Source organism: Thamnophis sirtalis, unplaced genomic scaffold, assembly GCF_051295495.1.
Source record: "Thamnophis sirtalis isolate CommonGarterSnake01/CBP01778 unplaced genomic scaffold, rThaSir2_p1.2 scaffold_7, whole genome shotgun sequence".
In the NCBI taxonomy this organism is placed as follows: domain Eukaryota; kingdom Metazoa; phylum Chordata; class Lepidosauria; order Squamata; family Natricidae; genus Thamnophis; species Thamnophis sirtalis.
In genome coordinates this window covers 52299937-52327813 of record NW_028261387.1, presented here as the reverse complement: position 1 = coordinate 52327813, position 27877 = coordinate 52299937, and the positions used below count along the sequence as shown (strand labels likewise).

General features: G+C 34.7%; 1 protein-coding gene across 17 annotated transcripts in view; it reads right to left on the bottom strand.

Moving 5' to 3' along the window:
• Nucleotides 1–27877, bottom strand: part of NFASC (neurofascin) — a 170119-nt gene that overhangs the window by 51011 nt on the left and 91231 nt on the right. For 11 of the 17 annotated variants that reach the window (XM_087720033.1, XM_087720035.1, XM_087720031.1 and 8 more), the window contains 14 exons: nucleotides 22699–22810; nucleotides 21854–22038; nucleotides 19849–19980; nucleotides 16436–16579; nucleotides 14212–14323; nucleotides 13554–13720; nucleotides 12368–12515; nucleotides 10547–10671; nucleotides 9348–9383; nucleotides 7649–7750; nucleotides 7341–7538; nucleotides 6622–6692; nucleotides 5610–5838; nucleotides 2200–2315 (listed from right to left, as the gene is read on the bottom strand). In XM_087720033.1, the coding sequence (XP_087576159.1) occupies nucleotides 2200–2315; nucleotides 5610–5838; nucleotides 6622–6692; nucleotides 7341–7538; nucleotides 7649–7750; nucleotides 9348–9383; nucleotides 10547–10671; nucleotides 12368–12515; nucleotides 13554–13720; nucleotides 14212–14323; nucleotides 16436–16579; nucleotides 19849–19980; nucleotides 21854–22038; nucleotides 22699–22810 (1877 nt within the window). The remainder of the gene's footprint in view (nucleotides 1–2199; nucleotides 2316–5609; nucleotides 5839–6621; nucleotides 6693–7340; nucleotides 7539–7648; nucleotides 7751–9347; nucleotides 9384–10546; nucleotides 10672–12367; nucleotides 12516–13553; nucleotides 13721–14211; nucleotides 14324–16435; nucleotides 16580–19848; nucleotides 19981–21853; nucleotides 22039–22698; nucleotides 22811–27877) is intronic. The other 6 variants (XM_087720038.1, XM_087720045.1, XM_087720044.1 and 3 more) reach the window with 2 other exon arrangements.

Here is a 27877-nt window from a genome sequence, read left to right as displayed (position 1 = left end):
ATGTTCATTCTTCCTTCCTTTCACTGATGGCTTCATAGTTTGGCACAAAATGTTGTCTGTCCAAGTTCACTTGTGGCCAGCAAGAGTCCATTAATTTTGAGATATAAATGGTATGGGAAGAAAATGATGCAAAAAGAATATCCTGTGAAATAAAGTGTTCAGATTGGAAAATGTATTAGAGTAGATTTCTCTCACCTCATGTTTTAAGCAACTGGCTTTGATGTCTGGGAATTCTGGAAGCTAAACTCCCAATCCATCTGAGAAACCACGGTAAGAGAAAGCTAGGGCAAGAAGACTATGCCATTCCTACAGTTCCAACAGGGTTTTAGCATTGATTTTTTTTATTTGTCTGGTTTTTTTTGTTAATTTGACAAAAGCTGATTTTTAAAAAGTTTTTAAACACAATCATCAGGATAAAATCCATTTGCTATTGTTTTGGGAGGTCATTATTCAATTAGCACATTTATTATTTCTGATTAGGCCAAAATAGAATGTTCATGTTGATTAATAAAACATGCCAAATGCACATGAGGGATGACACAAAAGTTGGGAAACTATCTGGGAAGCTGCTTTTATTTTCACAATAAGAAGTCAAATTCAGAAAGTTCAGAATGAAGAAAGAGGTCAGTTCTGTATTATCAGCTGAAGAGGTGTACAGCATAGCAGCTACTCTGAACTGCCCTTTTGTTCCAAACCAATCAATGATCAGGTGGTTTAAACTACTGATACATAGATGATATAGCGTGGAGTATGGATATGTTTGACTAAATTATGATGTTTCATACAATGTTTCATTAATTCTTTATTTTTTGAATGCATAGTTTTGCCTTCGGATGGCAGAAAAAACATTTTGAAATACTACAATAGTATTATGCATGAAAATAAGATTTTAAAAATGTAACATTTTATAAAGAAAAATGATACTAAACTTTGGAAAAATGAGACTAGGAAGCTTTGAAGCAAAAAAACCTCCAACCCTATAAGTCCAAAGCTGAATTAAAATGTATCTTGTTGAATGAGGAAAGACTGCAAAAATTCATTAAAATATGAGTGCTGCTAAATCACCCCAGCTTTCTTCCTGACAAAGATTAAAATTAATTTGACTGTCAAGTCTTGAAACCTGCCTCCCCCCTGCAACATTCAGCACTGCCCAAGAATATTGTTCTAATATACCATATTTGAAATCAAAACTTACATCTGCCTTAAGTCAGGGGTGGGCTGCTACGGGTTTGCCCAGGTTCAGGAGAACCCGTAGCTAATGTTATGGCTGGTTTGGAGAACCTCCAAATCCCCTCCCTGGCTGGCACCACCCACCCCTCACCACCCCTCCCCGTCTCTCCCAGGAGTCTCCATGTGGCCCATTTTGGATATGAGTTAAATACAGGGCCCATGCGGAGGCTCAGGGAGGGGGGAAAACGGGCCTCCTGGAAGTTCTGGAAGGCTGAAAACAGGCCTGTTTCCGGCCTCCGGAGCCTGGGCGAAGCAATTTTTGCCCTCCAAGAGGCTCCAGGAAAGCCTCCAGAGCCTGGGGAAGGCAAAAATGCCTCCCCCCACACACCATGGTGCAGGAGGCTGACTAGGCCATGTCCACCATGGCCACGCCCACCCAGCAACTGGGCAGAGAACCCATTGCTGAAATTTTTGAAGCACATCCCTGCCTTAAGTATAATTAGTGCATATGTACTGTTCTTCAATGTTTGGGGCTAAAATTTCTGGATTTCTTAGCCAAAATAATTGTGAATTCTAAGAAGATTTTAAGAAGAGACTGGACAGTCACTCATCTGAAATGGTATATGGTCTCCTCCTTGATCAGTAGGTTGGGCTAGAAGACCTCCAAAGTCCCTTCCATCTCCTTTCTGATTGATTGATTGATTGATTGATTGAATTATACTCCTGGACTATCTAGAAGATACTTGGTGGAAGGTAGAAGGTAGTAAAAGCTGCACTATTATTGAGTAATGATATTTCTCTGGAACTAAAAGAAGAAGAAAAAACCTTTTGGATCTGAATTTGATATATGTTTTCTTTGCTGTAAATACTATCCTCTTACAAATGGTCTCCATGTCTTTCAGCAGCTTTTAGTTCATTTGTGTCATCTCCATTTTACTATGTGCAACAGATAATCTCATCAGTTATCATTAGTGACAAGGGTTAGCCGTATTAATAATATCAACATTATTGGGATTTGGTTGTGCTCACTCTATATTCCTTGAGCTGTCCCTGGATGGTTTCTGGGTACACTTTACTCCATTGAAGGCTGATTGCTGTACTGTTTACAACTTTGAGCCTAATATCAGTAGGGGCAGCCTTAGGATCTAAGTGTAAGGAATAAAGCAAAGCAGAAATTAACAACCCAACAATACTTGAAAGAAAATTAAATACGAAAGAAAACTATTTTTTTTAAAGCTGCAGAAGGTTGTTCCATCTCACAGTCTTAGTATTTGTATTATCTTGTCAAACATACAATGCTGCCATCTCATGGACATAGAAAGTAATTTCACATTCACACAGTTTTTGTATGGTGGCGGGACTAATCCTACCATCATTTTTTAAAAATTCTCTATTGACATCACATTATTATAGTACTTATATCAGGTTCACAAAATTAATGTTACTAGCAGAAACTCCAAACTTTAAAACCCCTTTATGGCATCACATGAACACACTCGACAATCCAAAATCCTTATAAAGATGAACAGAACAACACCAATTTGTAAGGGAAGAAAGACATGGGATGGGAACTTTAAAAAGAGCCTGGTTTACACACACACACACACACACACACACACACACACACACACACACACACACACACACACACTTTCAATATGATAGCCTAAATGCACATCTATAAAGTTTCAATTATAAGGTAGAATTATCACCATATTTTAAATTTTGTCTGTTTTCAGTACTTCATTTTGCAATCTGCTATGAGATTTTCATTACGCACTCAAGCCTACAAGAGCAACCTGAGCACTATATTACATTCTTTCCTATGCAATGCTCTATACATGTTACTAAGTTGGTAAAACAAGAAATAACACTGCTATTTATTCCACCGAAATGATCAGTTGCTAAATGCTTTTAATGAAAAGTGTGTGATATCTTGCATCCAAAGGAAAGAGTCTTCAAGAGTAGTTTTCTCACTGGATATTTTCCCCCTTGTTTTCTCTTATTTATGAAGGCAATCTTGTAATTTTACCAACAGACTAACTCATAATCCCATTTTTTATGAATAAACATTAAATTGATTTGTTCATATACCTGAATTTTGTATCGCAATCACAAATCATTATATTAATTGTAAAGATACAACATATATATTTGAAATTGATTATGGAAAGGAAGGAAGGAAGGAAGGAAGGAAGGAAGGAAGGAAGGAAGGAAGGAGGAAGGGAAGATCTATTATGGCAAAGGAAACTTCATTGTAATCATGCAAACGGATAAAACTTTAAAAGAAACTTTGCTTTTATGACTGTGCTGTCTATGGTCCTGAAATAACAGTGCTTATTCATATTGTCCCACATTTGATAACGGGTGGTGATAATGGGTTCTATGAAACATTGAAATGGAGCTTTACAGCTACAATTATTCCACCAACTTCCTCATCTTCCTTGTATTTTTTTCTTTCTGAATGTGTATTAGAAAGAGCCATGGAGCATTCACTGGACCCACTGAGAGATTCTGCCACTTGCAATAGTCATGATGGGCTAGAGTCAAGACAGTTGGCCCCTACAAGCTTCTCGTTCACAGGCTACAGTAATTAAAACTGATCTCATAAACTCAGACTGGTTGGTCTACCATAAACTCAGCAAATATCTTAGTATATCAAAGTATTTAAGACTCTTATTGCAATAGATACTCAATGACCAACTGATTTTATTCCAAAATTAATCCTCTTTAATCTACATCTAATTATGACATACAGCAGTGATGCCAAACCTTTTAGGCAAACTGGAAGGTGCACATATGTGCATGCATGCACGTGTGCACCAGAGCACCGGAAACCCGGCGACTAGCTGGCTGGCACACATGTGCACCTCGGAAATCCAATGACCAGCTGGCCAGTGTGCATGCACAGCTCAGAAACCTGCCTACCAGCTGGCTGAGCTGGGCAATGGCATGTGTGCCCAAAGAGAGCGTTCTGTGTGCCACCTCTGGCATGCATGCCATAGTTTCGCCATCATGGACATAGAGTATAACATTTTGGACAATGAACCTTCAGTTTCAAACAGTCCTCCCTTAGGTAAATGCTGATTGTGGAGAACCTTTAACTATCTAGATCTACATATGTTCAAGAAGCTGAGGCTTAGTTTTTAAAAAAAGAGAGATTATGGACGGGTGGTTTTAGGCCTAAAATAAGGAGCCTGACCTTGATGAGCCATGCTTCCTCCAAAAATGCTGCATAGTGAATAAAGTTTGGGTGGCCTTTGTGGGTAAGAGGGATTCCCACAGCTTTAGCTGGTGTGGAATTACATCAATATCTGAAGAGACCTATTGTAGCCCCAATAGTAATTCCTTGATAATTTCATAACTGGATTACTAGATCATACTCTAAATAAGGCTAACTTTGAATGCAACTGCCCAATTATTGTTTAGTTAACTGTTCTGATCATTTTTAGAAGGAAGAGTTAAGAGAAATTATCCAGAATGTCTGTAAACTGACACTTTCATTTACATTTCAGAAAGTTTATGACCATTTTTAAATATTACAGAGCCACTGTTTAGGACCTATTAAAGATAATATACAGTATTCTTCCAAGACATTTAGGTGAAAACATAAATTATCCAAGACAAGATACATAGTTGAATTAGTACTGTCCAAATCCTTACTATATAAATCCAACACTTTAGATACTACAGCATCTTATTTCTTCTACTTTATATACTAAATTATACTAAATCAGTTCATTTATTTTTACCTCTCTTATTTTTACCTATTTTACTATTATTTTCCTGCCAACTTACCTTAGTTGTCCAAATTACATGTTATATGCCATGTTATGCAAATAGACTTCTGCTTATATATTGAGATTTTCTTTTTCTCTTCTTTGTCCAAAACTCCTGTGATTTCTCTGAAGGATTCACCGAATTGCCAGAACAATTTTGGAAAATAGAAAATGAAGTACTTCTTTTATTGGCAGATGCCAAAATTGGATACAAAACCAAAAGTACTTCAATTAATATTTGAGTTTCAGTTTCATTTCCATAACCTGAATACTATTAAACCACACAATGTTGGGCTAGCTTATCTCTTGAATTATTTATTGTAGGCATATTTCAGTTGTACTGAGTATATTTAAATGCAAAGAAAAGTTCTTAATGTTTGTAAAAGTCTGATGTATCAGAAAAAAAGAATTTCCAAGAACAGTGAATGTAGGGGGATTGATGCCAGTGGTTTGTGAAAAGACAAGGCGTTCAAGATATTTTGAACATTTTCATTTCATTCTGAGTAAAATAATGCCTATTGCACTCGAATACCCCTTTTGGCAAAATGCTGGTCATGACATATATAGTATTAAAAGGTTGCAGGTTATCACCAACAAGTAAGAAGTAAATGCAATCTGCCTTCTCTATTTCCAACTTTCTCTGACTATGGGAATACTCACAATCTTCCCCTGAGTAGCCAATTACGATGTCTGGCTCCGTGGCAATCCCATAATCATTTAAAGCTTGTACTTTGATCTCGTATGGTGTATAGATAGGTGTTGGTGCGACGGTATACTGACTGACATCACCCTTTACAGTTCGGTTGTTCCAACTCTCCCGTGTGTCCCTTCTTCTCCACTTCACAATGTATTTAAGATTGGGGCCATACACTTGAGTTGCATTTAATGGCTAGAGAAAGAAAGAAAGAAGACAATTATGACTTAGAATATCAGGGGTTAAACCTATATACTGTATCTCTTTCAAGGTGTTATCTATGACAGTTGGAGATGCAAAAGAAATTTGGCTGATTTGCCAAATTGGAATTCACTGGATCACAAGCAGGAACACAATTGACATAACCTGCAAATGTTTGTCTCAAAATATATGTTGGCTCAAATATTGGGTTAAAAGGCTTCACATATAAAAAGTTACATATAAAATAAAGTATTAAAATTGCATTAAAAAGAGTATATACAAAGAAAAATGGTTTATTTTAGATACAAATTAAGGCTTGTCTTTTATTTTCCCTTTGATGTTTTAGTAGTCCTATGAATCTTTTATAGTGCTTTAATATTCAATACCACACTATTAGTTTTAAGATTATAAATCTGTTGGACATTATTTAGAGTCATTGTGAAAAGACAACAAATAGCAGAAGCAAATGAAGAATTCAATAGCCACATTAATGATCAATAGTCAGAATTTACAACAGAGCTATGGAGCTAGAAGAAGAAGGAAAAAATCTCCAGCTATTTCAGAATCTTTTCCAGTTGTGACTATTTTCATCTCCAGGAGTAAGTCTATGTTGTAAAGCATATAAAGCCTAGAACAATATATTTTGATGCTCATTTAAGCCATTATTCTTTGTAACATATTCTAATACCACACTTTGTAGAAAAACCTTGGACTGAGGATAACTTATGGTATAAATGTACATGTTATAAACAAGTAACTTTTCTCAGGATAACTCACCATCCATGATATAACCATATTATTTTTTGCTGTTCCTGATCCTTTAACTCCTGAAGGGTTAAATTCAGGGCCTGAAATAAAGATAAATACTGAGCAATAATATCTGTTTCTATCTTTTTAAGCAATTCCCCATTGTTTATAGACAGAAAATCTGGAATACAATGCTGATACATTAACGAGACCCACATATTTTTAATTACACATAAAATCCAGAAGCCAGTCAATTAGACATATAAGTTGATTTCAATAAAAGAATAAGTTGGGCAACCATTTCTGCTAATAAAGTGCTGATAGCCATTATCTCCAGGTTATTTAATAATGGAGTACAGTACAAAATGGGGTCAGTTTGACAAGTAAAATCTATCTGTATTATTTGAGATTTGGAATATTTTATTATTTGAAAGGCTAAACCTCAAATTCCAAGGGTGAACTCGATGATATTATAATCTGAAAACTGATCAGCATGAAGATACCTGGTAGACTGCTGAATCTGTCAGAACAATTTCATACATTAGTTTTCAGTTATAGAACAAAAAAGTCTTCCATGTACATGCAAGAATGGAATAGTATAATATATTTGTAAGTACGCCTGTTTCCCAGGAGTATTTGCCACTTGCGACATCTGTCCACATTTGTGTAGGCATTGTCATTGCAGACTTTTTTCAAGCTTTCTTTTCATTTTAAGGGTATGCATGAATTCAAGCCAGTTTAGCACTTACGTGCCCCATTTGTATGGTATCGTTCAGAAGGCAGACTGGGATAACTGCTTCCTACATCATTCACAGCTATTACTCGGAATTGATAGTTGACATATGGTGCAAGGCGCAAGAAGGCGGAGTTCACATTTCCTGGGTAGCGGGAATGGTTATGCCAAGTTCCAGGTTGGAATTTATCCTCCTCAAATTCCACAATATAATCTAGAAGACAGAAATGTGGGATCCCCTAATTTGCGATGTAATTACTGGTAAGTAGGCTTATCTTGAAACACAAACAATGAACAAAGCATGAATGGTATCGTTTCACTCACCCGTGATTGGGCTGTTGTTGTCATCACCAGGAATCCAAGTTAACCGCACACTCCTTTCAGCAAGGTCTGTTAGTTCAAGGTCGCGGGGACGTTCTGGACGTGCTACCAGCAAAATAATATGCAAAATATAGGTTTCTCTAATGAGTAATGAAGGTCTCAGTCCTTTCAGGCTTTCCATTAAGGTTTATGTCTCTATGTTGTACATGGCTATAAGGTCAAGTCTAAACTTGTCACAGAAAAAGATGGGAACTGGATATTAAAACAAGTGGTACTACTTCAGACTGATACTGAATTATGAAAGTATAGAATTCTCTCTCACACAAAAAAGTAGTCCGAATAGACAATTCTCCAGGATATGCTACTTTTTTTTTTTGCAGGGAGAATTTTATAGAGAAATAGTGCAAAATGGCATCCACCTGGCAACCTTGAAGTACCACAATTTATTCTTTGTTTCAAATTTTATATCATTCTGTGGCATGGATAAATGAGGCTGAAGGCTCTCTACCATCAGGGTAAGGATTTTACAACCAATTATTTAGATAAAGTTTTAGATTTTAGAGAGGTAATAGGTAAGAATATTTAGGGATAGTTACCCTGATTCATGGAAGTACAGAAGAAAATTATAAAAAACACAATACTATTCCAGCATCATTTGTGGACTGCCCAGTGGTGAAATGCATTTTTTTTTACTACCGGTTCTGTGGGCATGGCTTGGTGGGTGTGGCAGGGGAAGGATACTGCAAAATCTCCATTCCCACCCAGCTCCTAGGGAAAGGATATTGCAAAATCTCCATTCCCAACCCACTCTGGGGCAAGACAGAGGTGATATTTGCTGGTTCTCCGAACTACTCAAAATTTCGGCTACTGGTTCTCCAGAACCTGTCAGAACCTAATGAATTTCACCCTGGGTCTGCCCATATGGATGTGTTGCATTTCTCTTTATCAACTGTATAGGGATGTAGAAAACATTTTGAATTAAAACTGTTTCAAATTTAAAACTTCCTGTTTTTTCATGGTTTAAGCATTTTGGAATTGTTTTTGAATTTGAAACACTTGATGTTTTGAATCTGAGTCAGAGTGGCTCAAAATTTGAAACATTTTCAAAGTGTGGCATGTTCCAACTGCAAAATAGTCTGAATTTGAAAATGTTTTGCAGATTCTAAAAATGCCACTAAAACCCTTTCTGAATCTAGCTCTAGCATGGGAAGTAGGCAACTTCTTCATGTTGCAACAATTATGAGAAATATCCCCCCCTCCCACACCTGCATTTGGCATTACAGTTCCAGGTTTGGGAAAGAAAGCTTTGGAGATCCAGCAAAATCTATGGATTGAAAAGGATGATAAATATTTGTTATCTCCATTCTGTCAACAAGGAAACTTAAAGTAAATGCAAACATTCATACAGGGAAGAGAGGAAAATCATTGTCAATATCAGAATTGCGCATTCATCCTAGTAGCCTAAACTAAGCTGTAGTTTTTATGACTCTTAGTACTAGATTCTTTTACTTTTACACTCTATGCAACAAGCTATACAACATAATTCAAGATGTCTTCCCACTTGGCAGGTATGACTACTGCTGAGGGAGGAGTTGTCCAACCCAAGTTATACTTCCAGCAGAACTTTAATTAAAGTTATTGTGATGATTAAGCAACAATGAAAGAAAAAATACAAAGAGATTTATGGATTAGTACTGATTACCTGGGGGTGGGGTCATACGGTTAACAGAAGAAGGAGCTGCAAAGTAAGATATTAGCTGTTTAGAGAGTTAGAGTCAATAGTTAAATATACATAATTGAAGGGTTATAGCATAGCTTTTAAACCATGGGTGAAGAAGCTGCAATCAAAGTTCATTCATTTGGTTGACAGAAAACAGATTGCAGGTTTCCTGTGGCCCAAAACCAAGCAACCTGGCCTCTAACCAGTAACAGATCGTCTCATCATCTGGCTGGTGGGAACAACATAGCTCACATCCTTCTAATAATGAGAGTGAGAACTCAGCAATATGTGCTGAATTGATGAAAGGATGAGGAAGGGAGAGAGATGAAGTATATGTATTCTTTTGGTATCAGTCCATTTAGGTAAAAGGGTATGTGTCAAATAAATGTGCATGCACATCTCCAAACCCTTGTATAAAGATAAAGAGTTGTACAAAAAAAAACTGATACAAAGACGAAAGGATGACTAACCCATATTTTAAATCAAGTTTTAAATCAAACTAGTACTTTGAAGAGACTCCTAAACACATTTACATTATTTTTGCATCTCTTCACTTCTTTATAGAAAGGACTGAAATATAACTACTGTGCTTGATCAGCTTTGAGAGACATGTTTTCATTTTTCACTATTAGTACTCATAATTACTGTATAAGCAGGATTATCTTAAAGCAGTAAATAATGAAAATAAGTGAGCCAGTTGAACATGGTTAATACAATACAATAGAAGAGTTGGAAGGGACCTTGGAGGTCTTCTAGTCCAAGCCTAGGCAGGAAACCCTACACCATTTCAGACAAAGGGCTATCCAACATCTTCTTAAAGACTTCCAGTGTTGGAGCATTCACAACTTCTGGAGGCAACTTCTGTTCCACTGATTAATTGTTCTCACTGTCAGGAGATTTCTCCTCAGTTCTAAGTTGCTTCTCTCCTTGATTACAATACAATACAATACAATACAACCCAGTCCCCTAATCATCTTTGTTGCCTTTCTCTGCACTCTTTTTAGAATCTCCACTTTAAAAATAGAATATTCCATTTTTAAAGAATTAAGCCTGTTCTTTTCTTCTTCTTCTGTATATTCCATCTTCTATAATCCAGAGAAACAAGTCATAACATTTTCCTAAATAAATTGTCTACAATACTTAAAATACTCCTCAAATTCAAGAAATTTGAAAAGATTTACCAAGTACAGTGACATGGGCTCTGGCAGTATCCTTATCTAGTTCAGTGCTAGCCACACAGGTATAATATCCTTGATCTTTTTCTGATACTCCATGTATAGTCAAACCATCTTCTTCTTTCTTCATCCTTTCAGTGCAGAAGCATTACAAGTAAAAACACTATGGGAGCACACATCTCTTAGAAAAGCATGAATGACAGCTACTGATATGCCTATTACTGTATACTTTTGTAAAAGCGAGGTAGAAATTAAATAATATCCTATAACATACTACAAATTGGTTTCTTGAACCAAGAAAAGTATTATAAAATTAGAAAAACCAAAATAATTGACTTTAAATTATTTTATTTTCTTATAGGTCAAGGGTATGCATTTCAAATTTACTTATTTAAAAATATGGTTTGAACAAAATCCTTGAACATTTCTAGTTTTGATTTCACTGGATACCTATTAACTATTTGTTGAGAAGGTTTTAACAGTTGGCTGTAACTGTATTCCTATTTGATTGCAGAGGGCTAAACAATGGCATATATGAGGTGAAACATACTGTATCTCCAACTGAGAATTAGATTGTCTATGTTTTTCCCATTTGGGGAAGTGAGCAGATAGATTTTTCTTTACTTTTATAACTATTTTAAAGCCAACGGTTTTTGTGCATTTTTAGCCCAAATGATGGAAAATCACACTTTATTTTGGAAACCTCATCTCTGAAATTTTACAGTGTAATTGAGGTCTGTTTTGAAAGACATCAGTGATTCTAGAATTGCAGGATGCAACTCCAGAGTCACTAATGGAATAACATTGTAAAAATCATCTTTGGGAGACATATTATCAGCCTCTGAGAAAAGGTTTAAAATTATGATTTATATGTGTGTGTTTGTGTGTGTGTTTATGTGTATGTGTGTAGGTGTAGGTGTATGTATATGTATATGTATGTATGTACGTACGTACGTACATACGTACGTACATACATACATATATATGCATGTTTAACTCACAGGCACATATATGAGTGAATGTGCATGCACACAGCCATACAAAGGGTTTCATTTAGTTTATGTTGGTGTTTTGTACACATTAGTTTACAAACTACTTTTTTGATTAATTTCCAAATGCTGCTATGCCTGGAATACTAAACAGAGATATATCTAATAGAATAGATCATTCTTCAACACTTAATTCATTATGTTGGTATGTTTTCTGATATTTTAATGATCTCAAAACAGCCTGATAAATAAATGCTCACTAATTTTAAACAAGGAAACTGAACTTCTGAGAATTTAAAAGTGAAAGTGTTACTTAATTTTTTACCAAGTAGATAACATTTAAAAAAATGATTTAGTTTTAAAGTTACAAACCAATAAGCTCAGTCTAGAAAAGATATTGTACTGTTTTGGAGAGAAATATATACATTCTCCATTTTAAAGATTAAGATAAAATTGAAGGCATGAAAAATGTAGTATTAAAAAAGAATTACATATATACATAAATATTGTTTTTCAGAAGTGGTGTTTTTAAATGAGCAAGTAAAAAATCAGTAACTTCTGGTGAAAATATCATTAATTTTAGAAGGTAATTTTTAACAAAAGATATCAAACATTTTTTTCAGTTATTTATTGCTCCTTCTATTTCTGTATATAAAACCTGGCTTTTGCTATTACATTTTTTTTCAATCATCAATTTACTCCTCTTCCAAATAGCAATAGATATAATTCTCACAATCAAAATGGGAGAATTCTATAATAATTACTTGTGTGCTAGAGAAGCAGAATAGGCTAAAATTTTGATAAATATATCATCTAATAAAAGAAAGATGAAACTGACCTGTTTCCATAGTAGATGGGAATATCATCTTTAAGCCAGGTAACTGTAAGCCGTAATGTGGCATCATGTCTTGTCTGGCACACTAAGTGAATTGTGGAACCTTTCTTTGGTATAGCATCTTTGGGTCCCTCTATAATCCTTGTGGGATCTGCAAAAGGTTAGGTAGTAGCCTAGGATTATTAGTGAAGTATTTAATTTATTTGAAGTCCTCATATTAGTCTCTTCAAGATGTTTGAAAGGAATGGAGTTAGGGGAGGCTAGTTTAAGTACTGGGAAATAGAATCTAATAAAGAATGTAACAATAACACATTGTCTACTATTGCTTTACTCATCAAGAAATAAATGATGATATATCTGGAAACACCTCCATTTCTATCATTTATTTTTTTTTATATTTATCCACTCTTCAGCCCTGCAAACCTTCTTGTATTCACCAGACACATTTTAATGCACACCCTAGTACCTTGGAGGTGTAATTCAGCTCAAGAGATTCAGCCCCACAGATGGCAATAGGTTTCGCCCCATATTGGTATGACAAGGACACAACCAATATGTAACCAATCTTTCAGATAAATCAGCAAGAATTCTTTGTTGTTGTTGCATAATCCTGCTCTGCAGTTCACAGCATCTGCTCAGAAAAATGTTCTAAGGAAGGTGCAGTGCAAATAAGGCACCTATTCAGTTCCTTCTTTTGGTTTGTTTCCATTTACTCAGTGTTTAAAACATTCTCTCATCTTTCTTTATATTTTCCTGCTTCCTTTTCTGAATTCCTTTTATTCTCATGGGCATCCATGAATTGGATAATGAAACAAGACTGAAAGACAGGTTCCTCTTCGAGTTGAAGCTTCGGGCATTTCTATCTCTGTTGTCAAGCTCAAGAAACCCTTCACAATGTTTAGATAAATAGAATGGAAATTGTATTAGCTTGGAGGATATTAGATCATCTTTTGCAAGTTTGAGGGTCTTTGGTCTAACGTTGAACATGTAGCAAAGGTTTACAGAACTTACGAAGTCCATTTAATTGTAATTTAATGTGCATTATTCCTATTCTTTCCATTTGCCAAATTAAACATCACTGAAACATCATACCTTCTTTATGAATAGGATATATGCTATGGATGGAAACCACATCTCTCCCCACTATTTGGAAAATACCTGTAGTTTGCTGAAGCAGAAGCCACCTTACCTTTTATTTCCAAACGAACCTGGTTCTGTGCTTTGCCCAAAAGATTGGTAGCCACACAGGTGTAAGTTCCCTGGTCTTCTTTCCGAGCTCTAATGATTTCTAAAGTTCCATTCTCATGTGCTTTATAATTGCCACCATGCAATGTACTTCCCTGGCCGTTCTTAAACCTCATGAAAAAAGAAAGAAATATTTTAAATATTCAATATATGAACCATCAAAGTGGGGGGGGGAGGAGAACCAACCCATGGTCCACAGCCAGCATGAGGCCCTGGATGTAGCCTCATATGATCATAAACTTTTAACATTATTATATGATTAATGTACATTAACTATATTATATATTTTATATATGGCCCAAGACAATAATTCTTCATTTGATGTTGCTCAGACAAATCAAAACTTTGGACACTCATGCACTAAAGGAATTACTACATAACCTTCTCCAGCTGGTCTGTTGATTTATTTGAAGTATATATAAATCTAGATAAAGTATATCTACTCTTAATAATGGCTACCTTGTACTTCCAATGCCATATTTGTAACTTGGATATCTGCTAATTTTAAAAAATGTTTCTGTCTTATTTATTAACAGTAATATAATTAATGTAAAGAAACAGATATATACTAAAAAAGATGTGGCTTAATAATTAAATCTTACCATCGTAATGTTGGAATTGGGGATCCAAAGAATGGACAGTCAAGAAGAGTCCGATTATTCTGAATAACTTTTATCAGCTGATTACGAGGGACAAGGATCCGAGGAACAATATCTTAAAATGACAAAAGGGCATTGTGTGTAGAACCAGTCAGCACTGTTCTTTTGCTTTACTGCAAATGTTCTATATTAATGTTTGATTTTTCAGATTTAAGTTTTTGATTGCTTAGATTTTGCCTGAACTTTTCAAATATTTTAAAGGCAAAAACTGCAATGAAATATTTAATAAATAATATTTACAAAGATTTTATTTTAAAAAATTATGCTTTATTGATTATGATTTATTAAACTATAGTGCTTTCCCACTATAGTTGGGAACCAACATGCTATTCTTATTTGATATATTTGTACACTGAATTTTAAATTTTGAGAAACCCAAACAAAAACCAAACAACAACCTGGATTTAAGATTTCCCTTCAATTTTTTCTTCTCACTATAGTTACCTTTTACCTATTTCATCTAAACTTTTACTCATTTCTACAGTCAGAAAAATTCCAGCTTTTAAGCTCTCATCTTGCTATGCTCACAATGTAATTCCTTCTGAATTTTTTTTTAGATTGGATAGAAATGAAACAGTCCTACATAAGTATGCATAAACCTGTGCATTTGGCAAATCAGATAAAGAGGGAAAGCACTCTTTAAATGAATAGAGACATGGGCATATACTGCATGAAAAAAGAACAGGAGGCTTAATTTATAAGGGAATAAAAAGACACTTAGGTTTAACAGCTCCCTAGAGAGATGACTCATTAATACAAACCAATGATAGGACCAATTGTCTACCAAAGACAATTCTAAAAGGAAGAATCTATTTTAAAATAAAATAAAACCTCTAACTATAGTTGGAATCTCTACTACTATCTAATTGTGTGACATCATATGCTAGGTACAGCATAAAAGCGTCTTTGATGTATTTTCTATGTAGAAAAATTTCAAGGACATAGTAAAAAAAATATCCTAGCAATATTCCAGATGGGACTAGGAGGACTGGATTGGAAAGATTTCATTTATTATTATTATTCTGCAATTTTGGCTTTTTATGATATCTCCATTCATAATTCAAATGAAAATGATCAAGTCTTTTTGTATTTATGCCATTTTACAGTCTGATATAATACCTGCATGTGTATATGTGTGTGTGTGGGTATATGTGTGTATGTACATATGTATTATATATTACAATACACAATTACACAATATTATATATTACAAATATACACACACATACAATATATACATATATGCATACATAGACGCACTCAGACACACTATATATATATATATATATGCTACTTAATCTTTAACCAGGCAAAATGGTAACATAAGATAACATTTTTTTAACCAAGATACTTCAAATGGACTAACTTAAAGAATGCATACTCTGGGACCCACATTCCTGGATTTGAAATTTGGGAAATTTTATTTTAAAATGTTATGAAAAATTATTATAAATCAATTAATGGCATGATGCAAAACATCACAAAACATTTCGTGTGTTGATGTTTGACTGTGCTACAAAGTTCAAGATGGACTATTCCCAAGCAGATACATCACTGTATATATTTCCTAAAAATATCAATGAAATGATGTCTTTTTGCTACTATAAATTAAAATGTGCACATATTATATTAGGCTATGAAATGCTATAAATCAAAATGCACAAAGATGGATCATTTTGACCTGAATTAAGAATGGAGAGATTCTGATATATTGAATTCTGCTATGATGCTTTTAATCAATTCATTTCCAGTTCTACTAAACCATAACAAGAACAATTTGATATATGTATATTTTCTTTTCATGTTTGAAAAGCTTTCCTTTTATTTTTAATATTAAATCAACTTGTCCTAAACTGCATACCTAAACCAATTTTCTCATAATTTAATCAGTGGGTTCGGATTATTATTTCAGTAAATCACGACATCTTAGCATGGTTAGCTTTCTTTGCATTCTGAGTTGAGCCATTGTGATATGTAGAGCAGAATACAATAGCTCTTTCAACAAACCAACTTACTCATTGCTTAATAAAAAACATAATGGATATTAATTCCTGAGAAAAAACAATGATTTTATAAGAAAACAATTGTATAAAAAAGGAAATTATTTTAAAGGTTCTTAAAACTAGACTGTATTAACATAGGTAAAAAACATGGAACTTGTGCTTACCCAACACACTAACAAATGCATTGGCTAACAGGTACCCATGTTCATTAGAAGCGTTGCATTGATATACACCACTGCTGCCACTCTGGATGTCCCGAAACATAACAGTGTCTCCATTAACTTCACGGCTGGGATTGGGAGCAGAACCTTGGAGTCAGACGGACATAAATTAAGATATATCTTTTATTTCGTTTTGTTATAATTTATATCAAATGAACACCATAAAATCATTGAAAATTAAGCAATCAATCTTATTTGAGGTGAAGAAATAATGGATGGAACTTCTCTCTTGACCTGGGCATTCCTATTATTAAATAATGAGAATGAGAAGCAGCCTCAATGATAGACCATAGAGTTCCAGTCATGTTGGTCCATAGAACACTTTATTTTTCAATCATTTGATATAAATGTATATATTATATTTCTGTTTAACGTTTATTTCAATATGTCTTTGTATCTATGGTCTATCATTGAGGCTGTACATCTAAGAAGGAAATATCCATTATATTGAGAGTAAAACAAATTATCCTGAATTATGTTAGTACAAATAATATACTAACAAACTTCACTACAAGCAGGAAAACTCTTATTGTTTCTTTTTTACTAATTGCAAGGGGCTCAGTATGAATCAATTTCTTTCATTTTAATTACTTACAGGTAGCATTAGCAATAACGTTTATACATATTCTGCTTCATAGTGCTTTATAGCTCTCTCTAAGTGGTTTACAAAGCCAGCATATTGCCCCTGACAATCTGGGTCCTCGTTTTACCAACCTTGGAAAGATGGAAGGCCAAGTCAACCTTGAGCCGGTCAGAATCGAACTCCTGGCAGTGAGCAGAGTTAGCCTGCAATACTGCATTCTAACCACTGAGCCACCAGGGGTCTTTTAGGCAAGTAGTCCTCAACTTTTGATCATAATGGACTGGGAATTTATGTCATCAGGCAGTACAGTCGTAAATCAAGGCACCCACATAATTAACCTGATTTGATTACCTCTTTTTGCAGCACTCATTAAATGAATGTGGCAGTTGTAAAATGAATACTCCAACTTGTTAAGTGAATCCCATGGTTGTTACAGGTGTCCATTCATTCCAAAAAAGCCAGAAAGTAGCAAAAAAAACCTTTGTGAATCATAGTAGTCATGTGACTGCGGAATTTGCAAGATGAGCTTGTTGCCAAATGTCCAGAATTGAATTGTAAGCTGTTTTGGGGGGACTTGGTTGTAATTTTGAATGATCGCTAAGCGATCAGTTGTTAAAGGACTACCTGTACCTAGTTTTGGTTTGGTTAAACATTCCATGACTATTCCTTTTGATCTCATCCTTAAAGCATCACACAATTATACTTATACCACATAATCAATCTAGAGACTCTTGACTACTGCTGTTGCATGAATCAACTGTTCCTCATTTTTTTGAAAAATGGGTAATAATAATAATTAATAATTATTATTATTATTAATAATAATAATAATAATAATGAGGCCTTTTAAAGACAACTAAGTCAAAAGCTGAATATAAGAAAGAAGTAATTGAGAAGTGAGCTGAAAATTGGAAAAACAAAGCTATGCATAGCCAATACTTGAAAAGTATTGAAGGCAAAGCTGATCAAAAGCTAACTTGGAACTGGTTAAGATCAGGAGTACTGAAAAAAGAAAGGCTTTATTTTGGCAGTTCAAGAACAAGCTTTAGCCACAAACTGCATGAAGACAAAAATTCAACATGTTACCACCAACAGCAAATGTCACCTCTGTAATGAGAAAGATGAGACAGTCGACCACGATCAGTGGTGCAGCAAAATTTCACAAACTGACTACCGCGTTGCTAAGACCATTCACTGGAAATTGTGCCAAAAGTTTAGATTTGAGTACAGCAAAAACCACTGGGAACATCAGGTTCAGAACGTTTTAGAGAATGAGAAAGATCAAGATCTTGTGGGACTTCAGAATTCAGACTGACAGGCACTTGGCCCACAACACACCTGACATAACAATAGTTGAAAAGAAAAAAAGTATGGTTCATTGACATTGCAATACCTGGAGATGCACAAATTGAAGATAAACAGCAAGAAAAAATCACAAAGTACCGGGACTTGCAAATTGAAGTTGAGCGACTGTGGAAAAAGAAATCGTGTGTTGTCCCGATTATAATTGGAGCCCTTGGAGCAATATCTAAAGGACTACCTCGCTATTTGGAAATTTTAAATTTATCAGACTTCAACATTCTGATTCTAAAAAAACCCCACCCTACTTGGGACAGCTTATATCCTCCGATGTTACCTTAACAGTTCCTAGGTCCTTGGTTAGGACTCAAGCTGTTGAGCTACCAACCAGCCCCAAAGGCTGTGAATCTCACCAAAGATTAACCACATAATAATAGCAGCAGCAGCAAAGTACCGGGATTTGCAAATAGAAGTTGAGCGACTGTGGAAAAAGAAATTGTCTGTTGTCCTGATTGTAATTGGAGCCCTTGGAGCAATACCTAAAGGGCTACCTTGCTATTTGGAAATTCTAAATTTACCTGACTTGAGCAAAGATTAACCACATAATAATAATAAATAACCACATGAGAGCATAGCAAAAATTGTTAGGCAGTATAGCTAGCTATTTTAGAGAGCAGCCCTGAACTACTGTAGTTTGTGAGCATTCAATAAGTTCTTATGTAGCTATATAGAACAGCAACATTTTAGAATGGAGCAGAACGCTTCCGTTGTTTATGCAGACAGGAAGATTTATGTCATTACAGAATTTGGAATGCAGAAATATGGTAAATTTATAAGAGAAAGCAAAGAAAAAAAGGCAGCACAGGGCAGGGATAACTGAGGGAGAAAAAAAAAACAAAATTCAGAACCTTCTAAGAAGACTGAGAATATATAGAAATATATGATAATATCAAGACTACAGTAAGTCATGTTTGTATATGAATGCCTGTTATGTATGAGGTCTAACTAAAAAAAGCAAAAGATCTAGTGTTAAACACCAATCTAAAAACCCACTTTAACGTCATAATTTAACCTCCAATAAAATTCAGAAGAAGTGTAGAACCACAGAAATACTGTCGCATAACATGCCAACAATCAATTATTTTTAATAGCACAAAACAAATAATTTCAGAAATGAAAAATGCAAATAAGCATTGACTAAAGTATAAAATGAGTTGAATCTTCTGGAGCTTATATTTCACACTTACTTGGTATCAGCAATCAATTGTTTAAAAACCTGCCCTTCAAGCAATTATAATATGAGGCAGTAAAAATAGAATTAATCCAGGTGGTCATCAGAAATCAAGAGTGACAGGAAGGGAGGGAGGGAGGAAGCAGTTATTTGAAAATATCTTTACTGCCCTTCTAACAATAATGACGTCAAGAACATATAAGATATAAATCTTTGAAGTAATTAGATTCTTTTCTTGCTTACTTTCTAGAAGTTCTCCATTCACAAGCCACTGGATTGAAGGTTTGGGGTTACCATTGGCACGGCACAGCAGTCTTCCATCTTCACCAGGAGCCAAAATAAGGTTCTCTGGTTCATCCAACCAATATGGGGAAGCTTTAGAACAAAAGTAATAAACATAAAAAGATGCTATGGCTATCATTACAGTGATCCTCTGAAGAAAATATGGATATGAAAGAGATAGAATGAGATAGAATAACAGAGTTGGAAGGGACCTTGGAGGTCTTCTAGTCCAACCCCCTGCTTAGTCAGGAAACCCTAAACCACTTCAGACAAATGGTTATCCAACATCTTCTTAAAGACTTCCAGTGTTGAAGCACTCACAACTTCTGGAGGCAAGTTGTTCCACTGATTAATTGTTCTAGCTATCAGGAAATTTCTCCTTAGTTCTAGGTTGCTTTTCTCCTTGATTAGTTTCCACCCATTGCTTCTTGTCCTACCCTCAGGTGCTTTGGAGAATAACTCAACTCTCTCTTCTTTGTGGCAGCCCCTGAGATATTGGAACACTGCTGTCATGTTTCCCCTAGTTCTTCTTTTCATTAAACTAGACATACCCTGTTCCTGCAACAGTTCTTCATATTTTTTAGCCTCCACTCCCTTAATCATCTTTGTTGCTCTTCTCTGCACTCTTTCTAGAGTCTCAACATCAAAAGGAAAGAAATAAAGAAAACTACAGGAAAGCTCAAATGATTACAGGAAGACAAATTGTGAGTTCTGTGTGAAGAAATAATAGAAGATACATCAATATTTTCTTTCAACAAAAGGAAAGTAAGCACAGAAGTCGTTTGGAACATAGTGAATATAATTATGTTACAGATTAACTAGTTACACTTTTTATAGCAAATCTGAGTCTAGAGAAGATACATTTCTAATGACTGGAAGCTGAAATTAAGCAAGGGCTTCCTTCCAATTAATAATGGGAGTTAATATACTAAATTGGGATGTTCTTAAAATAAACAACAATCTGTATATATTGGAAGCAAGTAAATCAGAACAGGAATAAAAGGCAGCTGGAGCTTTTCTTTTCTTTTTTGCTATTTATTAATTTACTTGCATTGATATATAGAAAAGGATGAAGAATTTTGGGTAAACCTTTTTTAGTTTTTTGGGAGGAGCAGAAAAAGAACATTCAATGATATAATATTTGATTTTTAGGGCAAATTGGAATAAACATGTAGCATATAAACGGGAATATATTGGAAAAGGTCTCATAATTTGAATACATTTTGCTTATCTGTCATTCTTTGAACTCTTAGAAGGCCAATTTACTATATGCATGTATATATCAAATCTATATACTACCCATCTCGCAAGATGTGACTTTTGGCAGTGTAATGACAAAGATATACAATAATAAACATGTAATACAATAGTCATTAAAAAAAGTTTTAAAAGCATAAGGCACTCAAGTGATTAGCCTGATGACATAGCCAAGTCTTGCAAGACTTTTGAAAAATAAGAAGGGATGATGCTGACCTCGCTTTGGGAAGGTTGGTAGTGAATGCTCCATAAGGTAGCCACCATGGCAGAGAAGTTATCAGCCTTACCAGGTAGACCAAAGGGAAAACATCACCAAATAAGTTAATTTTACTTTATTACTAAGCTGCATTAACAGAATTTAGCAAGTCTGCCATCACCTTTACATCCTAATAACTTAGGAAGGCTCCTTTCTAAGACACTTACTCTACCCATTATGCAGCTATGGGTTTTGTTCTCTCTTGTCTGACTGTTCCTCAATTCACTGTACCTAAGGAACAATGACAGTTTCATGCTTTCTGCCACTTGACTGAATAAAGATATGTAGGTTTGTGATCAAAACAGTAGTTTGTTACTCATGAAGCATTCTGATACCATGTTCCGATCACCTGGTCAGACTGACCACAGAAAGATTTCCTATGTAAGTCTCTTTCACTGGTCTTTTGCATTACTAGCTGCTGGAGAATAAGAAGGGACAATAAAAGTGACATACCTTTCACTTTCACCAAGATACTGTGGCGGCTAATGCCCACTTTGTTGGAAGCTAAGCAGAAATATTCCCCAGAATCTTCCTCAGAAATATTTGCAATATGAAGAGCCTTGTTAAAGTTTTCCAACTTGATCCTGCCAGATGGGAGATCACCACCCTTTTTGTGCCACATGATATCTGGTGATGGACTGAAGGAACCGGAAAAAAAAATCCATTTGATGCCAAGATTTTTCCAACATGAATCATGTATTCTAAAGAAATTTTCTGGAAACTTGCTGCCTATTTTAAGAATAGAATTTTCAGTGTCTTCCCAAAATAAGAGTTCTCTCAAAATGCCTGCCAAACAACTTGAGAGGCAAGAGAGTAGAAATTAATTATTCATGTATAAAATTAAGTTGTTAGTTTTTGTCTATTGAGACTAAAGATTTCAAATACATATTTAATTGTGGTACTACAACTTTAGTGGTATAAAATGCTCTTCTAGACATCAAAGTTGGCATTAATTTCTTTAATGATAGTAGTTACAAAATGGTGAAACATATATTGTGATGTCACAATGCATGATTTCATATTTGAACTATGGTATATACAAGCTTTGGAACTTGCATAATGTCACCACGACAATTTTTCATCACTTGCTCCCCTTGCCCATAAACATCAATGAACTAAAATTATGTTTTCAAATTTTTACATTTGAATTATTTCTAGTTTGTACTTGTGAAGTTAACTTTTATTTACCAAACCTAAAATCAGTAATAATAAGCAACTGGGTGTGATTTTATGTCCCAGAACAAAGACCAGAATGTATTTGACAAACCATGGTTTCCCTGATCCCAACTGGTACGTACACTCCTGAGGCAATGCATTCCAGCAAGAGGTCTTCTCCTCTTAGCACCATCTGACTGCTTGAGGTCCCAATAGGGTACATGAAGCTGGGTTGCCTTTCTGCAATACCTCGGGCTGAAATAAAGACATAAGGGAGGAAAAATACAGAATTGTAAATCCTTCTCCAAAAGGCAGTATGAAAATGAAGGAGAATAGGAAACAAGCAAATCAGAGAATCTGCAACATCCAAGAGCTGCTGTGGAAATCTATAAAGAGATTGGAAAAATACTAAAATGGAACAAGATTTCAGTGGAAAAATCAGACAAAAACAGAGAGACATATGGGATGGAATTAAATGAAGAATTTAAGATAATTGTAATAATAACAGTCACCTTATTCACAGCAAAACAGATAAATATTTACCAGGTTTCAAGTTTAACCATATGAAAGTTTGATGTTTAGAAAAAAGGGAATGCCAAGTTTCATTTGTTTCAAAACAAAAATACTGCAGAAATGTCCCTATGTTATTGTACACCAATTTGTGGGCATCACAATCTCCTATAGTATTCAATAAAATTCCAACGCTAGTTTAAAAATATTTGTGAAATTTATAGTGGGAAAATATGAATTACAAGAAACAACTAAAACAGTTAAATCAAATATTATTTAAAAACATTCTGTAATAAGACATTCCATATTATGTGCTGGGTCTCACGGAAACACTGAAGTTCACTTAAGTTCATGAAACCTGATCGTGATTCATCCTTGCTCAGGGGAAACGTTTCATATTTTGATACTAAACTATTTAGCAAGCCATTCCACTGAGCCATGAACACAAACATACTAGTCATTGCACAAGATATTTCACAAAACGTTATAAAGGGTATAAGACCTGGGTATTTGTAAGACTGCCTTTCCACAATTCTCTCTGACCATCTTGTAAGATCTGAGAGACTTGGCATATTCTGGGTAACGTCCATTAAACAATCACATTATAAAACCCAATAGGCATCCCTCGTTTGTAACTGTGTCTATCCTCTGAAACATTCCCTCCATGATCTGTATAGCTCCAACTCAATTGATCTTTAAGACAGAATTAAAAACCTAGCTCTTCTCACAGGCACTGAATTAAGGGTGAAATGTGATCCCACCAATTGTATTGTAATTGTGGTTTATTGGGGGGGGGGGAATTCCCTCCCAGTGTGTTATTGGTATTTTGTATGTTACCTTTATTGTTTTTAATCCTCTATAAGGTGTTTAGAGTCATCAGCTAGTGGGCAGTCTTAGAATTCAATGACATAAATAAATTCTATTTCAAATGTGTTACACCAGGGGTCCCCCAACCCTCCCCCCCAGTCTGTGGCCTGGTTCTGGGCTGCAGCCCATTGGGAACCGGGTCATGCAAGTGGAGGGTGAGCACATGAAATCCTCCCGCCACTGTCGGTCCACAGAACTAGAAAGGTTAGGGACAGCTGTGCTGCACAGAACACACCTTTTTTTCCCCATTCTCACAATAGTGAATATAGTCGTTTGTATAGTAAAAAATTTTTTTAAAAATCTACTTAACCATGCTAACATATATTGTGATCGAGGGAAACTAAACATATGTCAACTTTGAGTTTTACTGATCTACATTTGAAGAAAACTTATCAATCAATTAGTTCATAGTTATTTCATTCTAGTGATATATTTATATTCTCTTTGTTTTTTAGGATCCATTCCAGAGGGGGGGGGAAGGTCACAGACAGAAGGAGCTACCCCAACATCAAAGTTACTAATTAAGGGTTGTTGTTGTTTTTAAACAAGAAAATTGTTCCTTATCTATAGCAAAGAGCATAAAAAGCTTTGACTTAAAGCAGTTATTTGTATTGTTGGCTGCATTCCTCATTAAAATACATAGGATAAAAAAGTTTCACGAATCTGATTATCCATTTTAGCATTATAACATGATGAAGTAGCACTGAAAATTAAGGATTGATTACTGATTTAATAGGGAAGATTCAAAGCACAATATTGCAAAAGCATTCTGAGATTGGCAAAATCTTTTGGTCTCGACTTTATTAAATGTTTAATTGAACTTAGAACTAATATTAAATGGATATCAATTTAATGGAATGCAAAGGGCAATATAATTAATTCCATAGATCTAAATAATTCTGAAGAATGGAAGCTTCTGTCAGGTTACAATACTTGAAACTGACATGATTCCAAATATCAGTTTTAAAGACTCCTTGTCATTGTGGATACCTTACTAAATCATTGGATGGCGCTCTTGCTTTTGATTTGTGCACAAGTATCAAAATGGGCTTATGGTATGTTTAAATATCCTACTGTAGTAATCATAACTATTTTTCTAAATAAGAGTTATGGTTTCCCCCTCATGGTAATCTGAACTCCAGAGAGAAGGAAAATAAATGAATGAAAGAAATAAAAGATTTCTGTCCATGATAAGAAGTTAATTCACAGTTAATTTGAGGAGCAAAAATAAAATGCTATGCCATTAGTACTTATTTCATAAAAATGAATTCAAATTCATCAAAAGAGGTTTCAAAACAAGAAGACAGCTGACATGAGATCTTTTTTAAAAAGTCGTTGTGTAGAAAGAACCTTGAATAAATGGTGTCATAAACAAGCAATTATTCCATGCTGTTCAATATGGACTCATTTTGTTAATTAAATGAAAATTACCACAGAGAGTGACATTTCCCTAAGCTCTGTGCATGTGAATGTGCACCCCATAAACAAAGAAATATTTAAAGCAAGACAAAGGAGCAAATTGTCGATTGTAGACAGGTTAAGAGAAGCATCTGAGCAGATCAGTTACCAAAAAAATTCATAGATGCACAGAAAAATTTGCAAACAGTATAAAACTTACAGATAAACAATTAGGATACAAAGAAGCAGCAGGCATATTATTTTTAAAATATTTTTTATTTACTAGATTTCTATTTTTCCTTTTCTACAGAAGCTCAAGATAGCAATACATGAGACTTCTTTCTCTTTGGAGTTTGACAGGATTGTGTTAATAAGCGTTAATAGAAAGAAATATTTGCAATTAATCATTAATTAACAGTTCCTAACTGAGTGTCTTTATGTGTTAGAATGCTGGACTAAATCTTCCCATGTGATAGAGCAGAGATACATACATTTGTGTTTTCAGTTCAGAACAGATTTCTACTGATTCACATATAATGGAATTCTGTATGTGTGTATATATCCTATTTATGAATATGGATGCTGATGTTCTCTTTCTCTTTTACCTATTTTTGCATACAGGAAAGGAAATTGAATTGGGTTTTTTATTAAGAATGCCAAGAGAAACTTTCAGGCTTATTCACAAACTACAGAAGACAAATAGATAGCATCGCTAAATATGCTAATGTGTAATTAGTTAATTATTGTTAATAGATTACTGATATAAATTAACTATTGTGAATCTTTGAAGCATATGTTTAAATTGCTTAACCAACCTATGACAGTTGCTGTGCCTCTTTTTGCACACAATATGTTCTAATTCCAGACAGTTTGAGTTAAATTTAGAAAACATTCCTGCTGGAATAACTAAAGATTTGCTGCTGCTTAATAAGGACAAACTTGAGTCAGATGAATCAATGAGTTGACTTGGTACAAGACATATATTCCTAGGAGATTTTTCATGAATGCCTTCCAGGTTTGATTGAATTTACTAATCAATAGCTACTTGCAGGAAATTTTCAGAGCAACTGAGTTTGTAACCAACAGGGGTTGTATGAAATAGATAAATTGTTCTTGTAGTTCCTCTACTGAACATCAAGTTTTTGCAGATATTTAGATCAAAATACAGGTGAAGACACTGAAATAGAATAGTTATAGAAAGAATATCTCTAAACAGCACCTTGGTGAATATATTCCTGCACATAAAACAGGGCAGTAAGAACGTTCCAAGATATTTACAGGTAAATTACTTATTATTCAATTTCCACTGAAATAATACACTGAGATACAAATAATTTTTAAGGGGGTATTGCCTTTGACGCTTAATTAAAGTGAAGTATTTCTTCAAAGCTTTGTCAACCTAAATGGATGCCATTTAACAAAGCATTCACCTTTTCATAGGGTATGTACTGTTAAATAATCCTAACATAGTTCCTTTTATTGCTTATATTCTATGCACACAGATTTGTCTCTCTGGGCTTCCTGCAAATCTACCTATTGCTGAAACAAACATTGAACAATGAAACAATGAAGTCTAGCCAGCTTCGCATCTGTCACAGGAGGCAAAAGGTATAAAGCTGCGAATATGGCATAGATCCTTTTAATGGGATTTACAAAATGTAATGGAAAGAGATTATATATTACTAAATTCCATGATTCTGACCAATGAGATATTATTCATATATTCCTACGAGTAAACCTGTTTTGTGAAGAAGCCAGAAGAATGAAGAACAGAACATTAACTTTAGGATTAGGGCTTAATCTTAATTAATTTTTGTCAAAATAGAATTTCTACAGTAATGTTGCTCTAGTTTTGACACAGGGGCAAGGAATGTTTTCAAGCCCTTTGGCATGCAAAAAGCTAAAATACACACTGATCCCAACCATTCTATTTTTTTTCACAGCCTAAGCAGATATGAGGGGCAAGGATAAATATACTTGCTGTGTCCCCTGCCACTGTCATCCTACATAAACTGGAGAGAAATAACTATAGGAGAGCTTTCTCTACTTATTTAGAGTAACCACATCATAAAGAGCCTTGATTTTCCAAATTATAACTTGCTAGAAGAGCCTATTAATATTAATATAGTTCTTTGTTGCAGAACTTGTGGGAAATGATGGGACATCAATGGGGCAAGATATATATATATATATATATATATGTTTCCCATCTTGCAAAAACGTAGGCATTACTTGAAATTATAAAAATGTGCAAGAATCATGTATGTATCTCTGTGTGTGTGTGTGTGTGCATGTGTGTGTGTGTATGTGTATGTATGAAATGTAATTATTACTGCCCACCTGAACCCGTCTTTCCCTTCCCCAGTCAAATTCAAGAATTGAATAGAATTTTCTGGTAATTTGTAACTACCGTAAATTCTGCTACATCATATGCAAAATGTGCAGCAGAGTGATTGATAAGCTCAGCTAATTTTGTGATTTGTTCTTTTTTATATGTAACCTGTTTTTATTCTTGAGTTTTGTTTTGTAATGAACTTTGCAAAAACG